The sequence below is a fragment of the Polistes canadensis genome, unplaced genomic scaffold (genome assembly GCF_001313835.1).
Source record: "Polistes canadensis isolate GaletaPanama2010 unplaced genomic scaffold, ASM131383v1 scaffold_135, whole genome shotgun sequence".
Classification (NCBI taxonomy): domain Eukaryota; kingdom Metazoa; phylum Arthropoda; class Insecta; order Hymenoptera; family Vespidae; genus Polistes; species Polistes canadensis.
The window spans coordinates 44,492-57,424 of record NW_014569682.1 but is presented as its reverse complement, the minus strand read 5'-3'; the positions used below and the strand labels follow the sequence as shown (position 1 = coordinate 57,424).

General features: G+C 28.6%; 2 protein-coding genes and 2 non-coding genes across 6 annotated transcripts in view; all 4 read right to left on the bottom strand.

The window, feature by feature from the left end:
• Positions 1-35: 35 nt before the first annotated feature.
• LOC106788327 (homeobox protein ceh-30-like) lies at positions 36-8,571 on the bottom strand. Its single transcript, XM_014751491.1, has 6 exons — positions 8,397-8,571; positions 7,731-7,852; positions 6,823-6,896; positions 3,145-3,379; positions 422-558; positions 36-338 (listed from the first exon to the last, which is right to left on the bottom strand). The coding sequence occupies exons 1-6, from the start codon at positions 8,569-8,571 to the stop codon at positions 125-127; spliced, it is 957 nt and encodes a 318-aa protein (XP_014606977.1). The 3' UTR covers positions 36-124.
• Trnam-cau lies at positions 609-681 on the bottom strand. The gene has a single exon. It is a non-coding gene; the product is annotated as a tRNA-Met (tRNA).
• On the bottom strand, positions 798-870 carry Trnam-cau. The gene has a single exon. It is a non-coding gene; the product is annotated as a tRNA-Met (tRNA).
• Positions 8,572-11,819: 3,248 nt separating the features above from the next.
• LOC106788334 (UBX domain-containing protein 4) overlaps positions 11,820-12,933 on the bottom strand; it is a 3,782-nt gene continuing 2,668 nt past the window's right edge. The window contains exon 7 of one of the 3 annotated variants that reach the window (XM_014751506.1): positions 11,820-12,868. In XM_014751506.1, coding sequence (XP_014606992.1) covers positions 12,742-12,868 — 127 coding nt within the window. In that variant the 3' untranslated portion in view covers positions 11,820-12,741. The remainder of the gene's footprint in view (positions 12,869-12,933) is intronic. The other 2 variants (XM_014751507.1, XM_014751508.1) reach the window with 2 other exon arrangements.

The window sequence follows — 12,933 nt, the reverse complement described above, 5'->3', positions numbered from 1 at the left end:
TATATTCTTACTATAAATGCAATTATAAAAAGGATAACACCGCGATATCAATTTTCTAATGAACAATTTCTGTACACATGCACACACATTTCACCTCTTTAATATAATAATTAATAAATTTAACTTAAGGTTCCTGATGCCTAAAATCTAATCTCTGAGTAAGATGATGCGTGGGATGACTTAAAGGAATATTATGAAAAATTGTAGATTGTTGTCCAGTTTGTAAATTACTGGGTAACGGTTGTACGATTGGTAAAGCTGGTGGTAAAGGCATTGGCGTCAAATGTTGGGGAAAAAATGTAGCGTTTGGTTGAGATTGTGTTGGATAATTAAAAAACCTGTAAACAAAAATATCCTTTCATTTGTATTTTGTATTAGATTTTGTTAAATTCATTTATTTAGAAAAAAGAACTCAATTTACCATAAACGATCTCCAACAAAAATTGGCCTGGGTGCAGGTATACCCAAACTCGAGTAATATTGTTGCGCCAATAATTCTACGTCATTAGTATATTTTCTCTTCCATTTGGTTCGCCTATTTTGAAACCATATTTTAATCTGTAAATATAAAAAAATTTGTAAAATTAATGGACATACGAAAAAAAATATGCCCCGGGTGAGGATCGAACTCACGACCTTAAGATTATGAGACTTACGCGCTACCTACTGCGCTACCGAGGCTGTTGGAAATGATAGCCGAATGGTTTATTTTATTTTCGTCTGGTGAGACCTAATATTAAAACTTAGAAAATCTTTGCTACCCTACTGATGGTAAAGGGTAGCAAAAGAAAAAGTATTGCCCCGGGTGAGGATCGAACTCACGACCTTAAGATTATGAGACTTACGCGCTGCCTACTGCGCTACCGAGGCTCTTGTGAGAATCCCTTCACGTTCATTTCATTAGATGAATAATATTTTAAAAAATAATAGTACAATATAATTTATAATTGAAAATAACATTCATAGATCAAGTAATTATCGGTTTAAAATATTTCAAATAATAATAGTTATGAACTGTTCTTTTCATTTTCATCTGATGAGATGAATTTTATATAAAAAAAAGCTTCGAAGTAATCGAGCTTTGTTTTATATATAACTAGGTGTCCCGGGCATGACATTAAACTGCGTCCACAGGCCAAGAAGTGGTCTTCTTTCAACCAGGTGCAAATAGCATCTTTGGAAAGTGAGTAAGGGTGAAAATTTAAAACACCCCTGTTTCTTTATAGTCAGATAATCTATATACATAGATTATATACATTGAATATCCCAAGTATTAGCAGTTATAAAAGTTATGATGAAACCTACACTAAAGGGTTTAAGTTGCTAAAAAGAATTTGTACAGATATGACAAAAGATTAATTGATAAAAAAAAAGTATTGAAATATCGAGGTTGATCGTAGTTTGATTTTTTTTTCCAAATAAATTTTATATATTACCGATACGAAATATTTACGAAGCTAACCTAAGAGAATATTCAACAAAGGAAGTATTCCAAAAAACAAACCGGATTATTTTGTAGAAAATGTATTCCCAGTTGATTCGAGGGTTGCTTTGTTTGAAATATAAAATGTAAAATACCAACAACCACCCTTAGAAAATATATATTTAACTATGTAAAATTATCAGAAAAGAAACACCGTTAGAAGTATATAAGTAATGTAAAATAAGATTAAAGAAAATTAATCTAAAAAAACAAAAGAAGAAGAAGAAAAACAGGAGGATAATTTCCCTCATGAAGAAATCTTTAGAAGTAGCAGTCCGTTTAAAACGTGACATTCGGTTGGTAATATATCCTAATTAAAAAATCGACGCCTCTCCGGTCCGTCGCCTCGGATGGCGCACAGCATCCGTCGGTTTGCTGTACGTTTACTTGAAGAAAAGGCTAAGAAACGATGGAACGAACGTTCTATGTAACATCGTGCTTGCACGAGAAAGATAAAGTCAAAGCAAGAGATCAAGAAAGACAGAAAGAGTAAGAGAGTAAGATGAAGAAGAAGAAGAAGAAGAAGGGGAGCAACTCGGTGCTGGCTCGTTAACTCTGAGAAATATTGTGACAGTTACGTCCGCGGTACGACACGTCTCCTTCTTCTTCTTCTTCTTCCCTCTGATCCGTCGTCTGATCGTCTTCCCCTTTTTCTCCTGATCCTCCGGATAATTATCCGTCCCGTTCTAGATCTCGTGTATGAATATTTCGACCTCTTTCAACAACAATTATCGAGTCACCGGATATTTTGTTTGAGATACTCTTCTACGTGCAACACTTCCTCATCTAATTATTATTTTTGGGATCGTCTCGTAAGAGACAATTGATTTCATTTTATTTTATTTTCTAATTATTATTATTTTCACAAATATAATATATTATATATGATCGATATTTATGTGAACAATGTATATCGTGGATAATTGTTTGCTAACGTTTTAGATTCAATTTAGAAATATTTTGATCTTCGATGATTGTACGATTATTAGACATATATTTCATTTGAGTTGGGTGCATAATTTTTCAACGATTTTTCTTTCGAATTTATTTTCAGTATTTTTTAAAAGTATATGATCGATATAATTTGAATATAAATGATCGGAGAGTATTTTTTAATAAGAAATAGATTCGATTTGATATTTTAATTGTTAAAATCATGATTTAAACTCTTTCGACTAAGGATTTTCATCGAAGAATATTACTTTCTTGGAAATGAAGAAAAAAGTTTGTAGAAAAACATATTCACTTTCTTCGTTAGGTGAATGAAAGGAAGAAGAAGGGTGGATAAGTGCTAATTGGTCTTAAAGGGCAATCCTCCCTCTTGGCGCCATTCTATCGGCGCCTAAACACATATGGTCCGTGACTAAAACTACTAACTAATAATTTAGAGTCAAGTTGATTCCTTAGAAAGAACTTTGGATGCGTGTAAGTTAAACTATTTCAGGTGACGTACTCTGAGGAAGTTGGTGGAGACATTATTGCGATTTATTGGTTAGAATATCCTGTCTGTAAATTGGAAAATATTTTTATTTTCTTAATCACACAACTTTTTCAAAATTTATCTACAACACACACACACACACACATATTTTACACGCGTGTTATACATATTTTGTTATATTATAAAAACGAAGAAATAAAAAAAAAAAGGCAACATTTACCTGAGTTTCAGTTAATTTCAAAGTCTTGCTAAGTTGCAATCTTTTCGCAACGCTTAGATACTTGTTCCTCTCAAATTCAGCTTCTAATGATTTTATTTGTGCAGCTGTGAACGCAGTACGCGGTCTTTTTTTCCTCTCATCGTCGCTAATCGCGTTGGCAGTTCTTTCTTGAATTTCCCTTTCTACACCTGTCGTAGAATTGGCACCGCTGCTACTTGTACACGCTTCTGTTAACAAATTAAGGGGATCAATCGGTCAATTTCGATCAGATAATCAATATTCTCGAATATGTTTCGTATTATTAAAATATTTTGGAAAATGTTGATAGGTTAGGAAAAAAAAGTGGGTGGAGGGTTAGTGGTTAGGGGTTGGGTTAAGAGTGGGTGTTTGCAGTTCATCGTTAATCTTTCCAATTAACTACCCTAAAATTGCCTTACACTCATTAATCTTGAAACTTTATATCCCACAAACTTGTTTATATTTATACTTATCTGAAATTACAAGACGGTGGTACAAGACAAGTCTCACGGTTTAACCATGAGGAATGTCTTCCAAGTTCTCTTTTAGTATTCTGGTAACAAGTCTGTGAGCTTTTAAACGGTGAGGATCATCTTCTAATTATCTGCCCATTCGTCATCCGACGTAAAACCGTCTTTTATGTATCCAATAGTTTAACACATTTCGCGTTAATATCCGTATTATTTATATACGATGATATTGTTTATAATTTTTAAATAACAGATACATTGATAATCGAGAAATCCGATCGAATTTGTCCAAATTGATATAATAAATATTTCTTTTTTTTAATCTTTACGTACTTGCGATTATTAATTTCAATACTGTGCAGAATTCTTTTTGTAATGTTTATAATTTTTGTTGTAGAGTAATAGAGTCTTTGATAAATAATACATTTTATTAGATATTGCCAAATGATTAATAAATAAAATAGGAAAAAATAATAACCGATTACAAGTACTCTTTTCTTGTATTAATATCAGAATATATACTCGTTAAAAATTTTTAAAAGAATTATCTATAATTTTTGTTAGACGGTAGACACTATAATTGATGAAATCAGAAATAAATTGTTTAAAAGTTATAATAAATAATATTTAATAGTAAACCGTTGAAGGATTTTATAAGAAGACACGTGCCATCTCTTAAATTATTTAAAATTAGATTAGATCGGTTGCTTTTGAGATGGGTAATAAATATTTCGTTTAAACAAAAAGAAGATAAAAGAAAAATCGGGGGTTTAAAAAAAAAAATCGTAGTTAACGTTAACCGGGTACTAATTGTCAGATGGGGGGACGTAATTGTCGCGTTTCTCGCATGTTTCTCGAGAACTTCGAACTCAGGCATGTTGTAGAAACTGGACGGAGTCATTCCGCGGCTAAAATCGTACCCGTGTCTTTGATTCGCTTGAAAGTTCGTACGAAATTGCATTCGTACTCTGTATGTGTATATGTGTATATGTTTGAGAGAGTATCAAATCACATTTCTAACTCTCCTATACATTTGTATATATATATATATATATGTATATATGTGTGTGATATCAGAGAAGAAGTACTTTCCCTAGTGTATAAGAGGAGAAAGAAACACGTTTGGCTCATTTGTCGTCAAGTTTCTGACTCGGTTGCATTGACGAACGAGCTCTAAGAAGAAGAAGAAGAAGAAGAAGATGAAGAAAAGGAGGAGGAAGTAAGAAAAGGGTTGTCGAGGGGACCAAACTGAGATGAGATAAACGGCTGCAAAAAAGATACTCTTAAGACTAACGAAAGAAATCTTACAAAAAAGAAGTAAAAAAGAAAAGAAAATGGAAATAAATATAAAAGACTCGGAGAAGAGAGAAGAACGTCGCGGAAATAGAACACCACGCCTTCTAGTTTACCTAATTGCTGCGAGCCACGGTGAACTTGTCTTCTAATTATTCGGTGATAAATGACATTAGAATTGTTGTTAAATGTGAAAAATACGCAATAATAAAGTTTTGCCTAATTTTCGCGATTCGTGCGAACAACGCAGAGACACACAAGGTTAATTAATTTCATAATTAATAGGATGAACAAAAAATTATATTATATCTTGACTCGCGTAATGTTTGTTTTTTAAATAAAAAGTATCATTAATTATTCATCCGTTGAACGTTCGTTTAATATATTATTTCTTCGAGTACTTGAACATTTGAAATTAATCGTAAGAAACGTGCAAACACACGCGCATCGATTTTAATAAAATAATATCATAAATTTTCATTTCTTTTCTATTTAGATTTATAATCTTGGCAATCATTTAAATTCGATAATTAATTATTGACGTTCGATGATGACGTACGGTTTTCCTTGTATTTTTCTTAAATGAAAAAGAAATTCTTTTAATTTAATAATCATAGAAATATAAAGAAAAAGAACAAGTGAAAATGAAAGAAAATTATTGCGATATCGAAATATATATTTTGTTGGTTAACAAAAAGAAAAGAAAAAAGAATAATATGGAAATTAATTTTTTGGCCAGCATGAAAGAGGGATAGTTATTCTCTCTTTCGCGTTTCTTCGAGTTGTTCTCGTTTAAGATTTACGTATAACGTTGACGGCTTTGTGGTTGAACGTCGACGTCCCACATATCTCAGTCGAAGCTCATGGCGCAAACGAGAATTGTCCTTTCCTTAGATCTCGAATTTATTGTGCCGAGCATTACGCCATGTAAATCACGAGAAACGGCACAATTCGGGTAGAAATTAGTCGACTTTAAAGTTTCTCGTATGAATATGCTACCAAGAGGAGGGTCTTGCTGCTAAACCATCTTATTAATTATACTTTAAACGTTCAACCATAATCTTTTGTCATTTTATTGCCAACTAAAATTACATTGGAAATATTCGACTCGTTATTTTTATTCTTTTGAGAATATGTTTTTTTTATTTAAGATATATAAAATGAGAATATAATTAATATAATTGATTGAATGATATATTGTGTCCGTTCGTTCGTTCATCGATTGAATTTGAAATATATTTTAAGAAAAAGAAAAAAAAAAAGCAATCAACCAATTGTTTCTTCATCGTTCCGACAGCATTGAAATATATTTTCTAAACAAATAGTATTCGTGTTTATAATATTTTGTTTTTCATTCGATAAGATTAGAATTGTTGTTTGCAATCGTCAATATATGGCTGACTTAAGAATTTACGGATACTCGTATGATTTGTTTTTATATTTACGCGTGTGAAGTATTGAATCTTAAATATACGATTGTTATCCATTGTTATTTTATTCACGAAATATATTCAATGAAAAATATTAAACAATGTTATTTTCATAATAATATAAAATAAATTTGTTTCATCGATAGAGAATTCGAATTGAATTTGCAACCAATATGGCCGACTTAAGATTTCACGAATACTCGTTTGATTTTTATCCGTGTACGTGTAAAATATTAAATATTATCTTCCAAGAATATACGATGAAAAATTCATCTTACAATTTTATCTCTTAATATATTAAATGTAAAAAATAATTTTCCTTCGCCGATAGAATTCGAATTGAATTAGTAACCAAAATGGCTGATTTAAGAATCCATGGATACTCGTTTATTCATTTATTTATTTATTTGTTTCTTTTTTGTATTTTTGTGGATATACGCGTATGTTAGGTATTCAAGTATAGTTGCATTTCCATGGCAGAATTAGCAGGAGACAGATAAATAGTGGACGAGAAGTAGGAACATTGAGTGGGCGTGGAGCCCACAGGAAGTAATGGATCAAACTCGTGAAACCATGTTCCTTTTTACTAACCTTACGTATTCGTTACTAGAAGAACGATAACTTTGAATTTAGTATCAATTACTTGGTCACCTAAGTTAATTGAGATGTTCTAAGTAACATCCACCATTTTCAAAACATTCGATATAGTTGTTTATTTCTTTACTATTGAAAATAAAACGAAATATAATTATTCATGTGCAAACATTTAAAGTGAATTCACTTTTGTTTGAACAAAATAATATATCGAGCATAAAATTATAATCATTTAAGTATGCTCAAAAAAAAAAAAAAAAGAAAAACGAAGAGAATAATAATAATTAAATGCCATTTAAAAACTGATAATGAATCGTAAATCGATAAATGTATTTCTAGATATAATACTGATAAGATAATAATTTCAATATCGATTTAAACAATTTATTCAATTTGTTTAATTAAAAGTTGACCTTTCTTTTTCTTTTTTTTCCTTTAAAAAATCTACACGTTCATCATCATCATCATCATCGTCATCGTCATCATCTTTTCTCAATATGTCTTCATTACATCGCTGATTTAACAAGGTAGACACAAGTGTTTACCATCTGCGTATACATTAATTTCCTACTTGTTTCGAAAAGATTTTATTAGCCAAATAACATGACGTCAAATATATAAAACGAATATTTAGAACATCATATCAAAACTAATGAGAAAATCAAAACGAGTGGAAGACGTTAAAGGGGAAAGAAAAATAAGTTAAATGAAAAATATTGATAATTATGATTATACGAAATAATCGTTGATTAATATTTAAGATAACAATTGGATACGTACCATAACACATTTCTGGTTCAGGTGAAGTAGAACAAACCATATCAGTATCATCAAGCTCAATTTCTTCCGCCATTGAAACCGACGAGTCAGGGCTTACCAATATTTTTGTTTCTGAATCATTTGCTGTTAATTAAAATATTGAAATCATTTAAACAATTATAATGTTTGATATTTCTAATGAAATTTAATATTAAATAGATTTAAAATATTATTGATATATAATATTAAAATGTGATAGAAGTAACAAGAAAAAAAGTTGATTTTTGAATCGTTTGCTGTTTAATTCAAACAAATATCCAATTTCTTAACAACAATATTTGTGTGAGATATTATATTTAAAGTAAAAAATTATCTATTTAATAATATTATATAAAAAATATTTAATATCATATTAATATATTATTTTAAATATCAAATATTAATAATGTGTATTAAAATTATTTTCTTTTCTAAATCTCATTAATTATTAATAACAAATTTATATTTTTCTAATAACGAGTATAACTTGCATTGAAAATTTATAAATTATTAAAAGTAATTGTATTTTTACACGACGATACTTAAAATATTAAATACAGGATGGTAAATAAGATATTTTAAGGGCTTATAAATTTTGTATAAAAATAAACATAAAATTATTATTAATAATTTTATTTGTTATACTTACAATTGCAAACGCGCAAAGAAAACTGTGCCCTTTGCAATAAATTATTCTCATCGTTGACGGGTTTCACAATAGGTGCAAGTAATCTTTCAATACTAAACGAAACTTTAGAAACATCAACAGCATTGTTTCCAGTTTTCGAAGTTTCCGAACCAATCGTCGTACGTTCTTCCGACATAATGAATAAACAAAATCATTTATCTTACATTTAAAAAAATCATATCACATTCGATCATACTGATCGCGTAAATATATCAATTAAATCTAATTCAAATAAATATCACCATAATCTTCATAATCACACGTAACACTATATTCAAATATTATCACCAAACATCATTCTACATTTGTTCATTATTTAAATATCCCACAGAAAAAAAAAAAACAAAAATTTTATCGAATTAAAACAAAACAATTGTTAATTATTTTTAATGTGCAAAAAAAAACACATTTATTCAATTGACATGTATTTAATGTTTTTTTTTCGGAAAACAGAGGATATAATTAATGAATGATTAGAAAAATGTAATATCGAAAGTAAATTGAATCATCGATGATCGCGGCGGGATGATTCGTTCGTGAGATTAGACTCGACAGAAACGACTGTTTGTCGAGATAGTTCGAGGTGTAGAGGATAATATATTTTTTTTTTTTCTTCCTCTTCTTCTTTTTTTTTCTCTCTCTCTTTTTTTTCTTTTTTTTTTTTTTCTTTTTTTATTCTCTTTCTCTTTCTCTTTCTTGGCGGCCAAGAAGTAGTAGTCAAATTCTTCGGCGGTTCTCCAAGGCGGTGTCAAAAAGCCACGTGCTCACAACGTCATCGTAAGATTAACCAATAGCAAGTTAACTTGGGCGTAACTTGGCAAGCACGTGGGTTTCTTCCAAAAAGAGAATGAAAATAAAATAAAAGGAAGAATAAGAGAGTGAGAGAGTGAGAGGTGGTTTTAATGATCTCGTAGGAATACGACGGTAGTAGAATCCACTAAACGGTGGTAATGAGCCGCTCATAAATTTCTGTCAACTATTATACACCCGAGAAGGTCGTTTAATCAAATTTTAAGGATCGATTTATTACTTCATTGTGTTTTATTACTTATAATTTTAACATACGTTTCACACACACACACACACAAATATATATATAATATCAATTATCGTCGTAAATTTAAATTCACTTTCGTGTACAAATTTTCTATTTGATTTTATATATATATATATCGATTACTTTAGTATTCATTTAGTCGGAATTTGATATTAGTTTTTTCTTTTTTTTAAATACAAATATTAGTCTAAATTAAATACATTCGAGTAAGGGTTGTTACGACACCAACCATCGCAAATATGATTTAGTCAACATTGTAAATACGTCAATAAATTCTTTTTCCACCATATAATATAATAAATCTAAATGAGTTCAGGATCAATTATTAGAGTTTTTATTATATTACTTATAATTCAAATAATTTTCAATTTTAAATCAATGACTCTTATTGTTAGAAAAATATTTTATTCTATAGAATAATAATTGAGATCTCGAAGTGTGTATCATTTAAATTATTAATGAATTATTCGTTAGATCATTATTATTATTATTAAAAATATTTTAAACGAAAATTGTATAATATCAAGAATAGCGTAATTACAATTTACGCTTAAATGAATGAATTGTATGAACAATTTTCAATATAACATAATACCGATGTACTTTTTTGTCGGTCAAATTGATTTTTATTTTCGAAAAAGTAAAAGTTTCTTTTTCTGTTGAAACTCAAACAAAATGTAGCAATTATTTAGTTAAATATTTCACTTTATTATCAAGATATTTAGATTCGAAAACATTTGTTCATATAACTTAGGAATTACACATTTTGGTGAATTACCCTTGTATTTTATGAACGCGCAATGCATTTAATTTTATGTTAGAAGTCTTTACCTCGAATCTTCCTTCCCTCCCTTTTCCCCACAGACACCACACTTTTCCATTCGTTTTATCTTTGAATTTGAAATTCTTGCAAATCGGTTTATAGTACGAGTAATCGAATAAATCAGTCGAAAAATAAAATGTATTATTAGCTTGAATATCTCTTGTTGTTGATATGCATGATTCGTATTAAATAGTACCGTGCAAGTGAGTCAATTTATGCACCTACCAGCTGTACGATAAAGTATCATTTTAACGACATTTGTAGAAATAGGATTCTATAATTTAGTCTTTTACTATTGCGAACTATAAAAGAAAGGGAAAGAAATAATTAATATAAAAAAATTGATATAATAAATAATAATATTCATTAGTATATACGAGTTAATGATTATCATGAAATTAAGTTTAATTGTAACTCATTGGAAATATCAAATTTTACATATTTAATCTGCCAAATAATTTATACATATATTTCTAAAATTACACACATATTATACGATAATTATTTTTTTTAATTATAAATATATTTATTTGTATTCATTAATAATAATAATAATAATAAAATAATTCAAATACGTGAACGGAGAGGGAGGGAAGTGGTGGGAAAAGTTTTAAGCTTAACGTAAAAACAAAATTATTGTTCAATTGTAATTATCAACTATTTTTTATTTATTTGTTTCTTTTTTTTTCTTTTTGGTTAAGTTATTTTGTGAAACGTGGTATCTCGTAGAAATGGTGGGTGTGTGTCTGAAAATATCACGTTACACTTAGAACAGCCGAAGTTATGTCTAATTCTGGAAGAAAGTTGAGATCCACAATTAGAAACTTGATTCATATTGAAAGTTGTTTAATTTAACGCTTCATTTCATTTTTTGTCACGATCGAGAGCTTCCCCTGTTTGAAGAAAGATATTAATCATTCCCTTCATTATACGATTATATATATCTTCTTTTTTCGCAAATTCATTTTAAGTACTCAATCAGTATTCGCTTACGCGTGCACAAAATAAATATTATCGATACGTACGGATAATATATAAACAGAACAAAAAAAATGCTTCATAAAATACAAGATAAGATTCGTTTATTGAACACTCTCATCTACAATAGTATAATAATTAAATACATAGAAATAAAAATTAACACATGTGTGATGAAGCTAATAAGATATTACAGATATATTTATTATAGTCGGAGAGATAAATTGACAGATAAAAATGGTTTTTTGCCATTATTTTATATTTATTTTAGTTAGTTTAATATATTTGTATACATATATATATATATATATATATACATATACATATGCATATACATAAATATATATATACGTATTACTTTGAAAATTTATTACAATAGATTATCATATAGTATAATCGTTTCTACTTATAGTATTTATAGTAGTAGATATAATTACTATAATAAAAATAAGTGAAAATAGAAGAGATAACGTCATAAGAGTACATAAATATTTTTACAGATTAATTAGCAAGCTTTTTTATTTTCTTTTTTTTTTCTTTCTTTAAATCTAATTTCTAAAATGTGATTTGTATGCGTGCAAGCAAATGGATGTTCGTGTGGTTTATCATTAATTGTAAATATAATAAATCATGGTGTGATTATTGCACCAACTAAATGAAATGAAACAAAAGAAAAAAAAAAAAGAAAAAATAAAAAAGGAACGAAGAGAAAAATAGATACACTGATAATCAAAATTTCTTGTTTAGCACCAGTTATAGAAATTGATTATGCGCAAACTACATATGTATACATATACATACGGATAATCCATTATCAATTACAATAGTTCTAACCATCTCAACAGTACCTGCGAAATAATCTGTTCGCTATTTTTGGTCCTTATACATTTCTTCGATAGTTTAGATACATTCTACACTTTTTATATACCATATATAATTAGGCCGAAATGTTATTCTTTAGTGTAACATTACAAAGCTAAATACATACATACATATATATGTATATATACATGTATATATATAGAATTAGAAATAGAACAAGATAGATAACAAAACTTAACATTTAAATATGCACGTTTCTCGCATAAATATTGTTACAATGGAGATATTAAATGTATTTCGTATATAAACTTTATTTCCATTCGCATATATTAATCTTTTGCGCGTTTTGATACTATTTGGATACTTATTTTTTTTGGCAAAAGAAAAAATAACTACATTCATTTATATACTTATATATAATTTGTATAAATATAAATATATAAATAAATGAACATATTATATAAGAGAAATATATATAATACTTAATCATGATCGTATTAAAATCTAGGTACTCATTAAAAATTAAGTTGAAAGAGTCATTTTAACAAGTTGTTAGTAGTAATGATAATAGTAGTAATAGTTGGTAGTAGTACTCTCGGCGCATCGTTACTTTATTTCTAAATCATTCACATTTGTTGCGTCGAATTGCCATTCCAAGTATTATTTTCATCGTTATCATCTCCGTCAGTATGTAGTCTGTGTATGTTACCTTGCGCTCTGATCGTCGCACCGTTTAAGTTGCTAAAATTTCGTCTAAATTGGATTAATCCCCAATCCCGCCCATAAAAAAAAAAAAAAAAAAAAAAAAAAAAAAAAAG

What these genes read in the sequence shown, in the direction of transcription:
- LOC106788327 (XM_014751491.1), bottom strand. Translation starts at nt 8,571, where the DNA reads ATGTCGGAAGAACGTACGACGATTGGTTCGGAAACTTCGAAAACTGGA. An exon ending in TGAAATTAACTGAAACTCAG is followed by an intron (nt 559 to 3,144) that starts GTAAATGTTGCC and finishes TTATATTTACAG; the next exon opens with ATTAAAATATGGTTTCAAAA. An exon ending in TTTGTTGGAGATCGTTTATG is followed by an intron (nt 339 to 421) that starts GTAAATTGAGTT and finishes TTTTGTTTACAG; the next exon opens with GTTTTTTAATTATCCAACAC.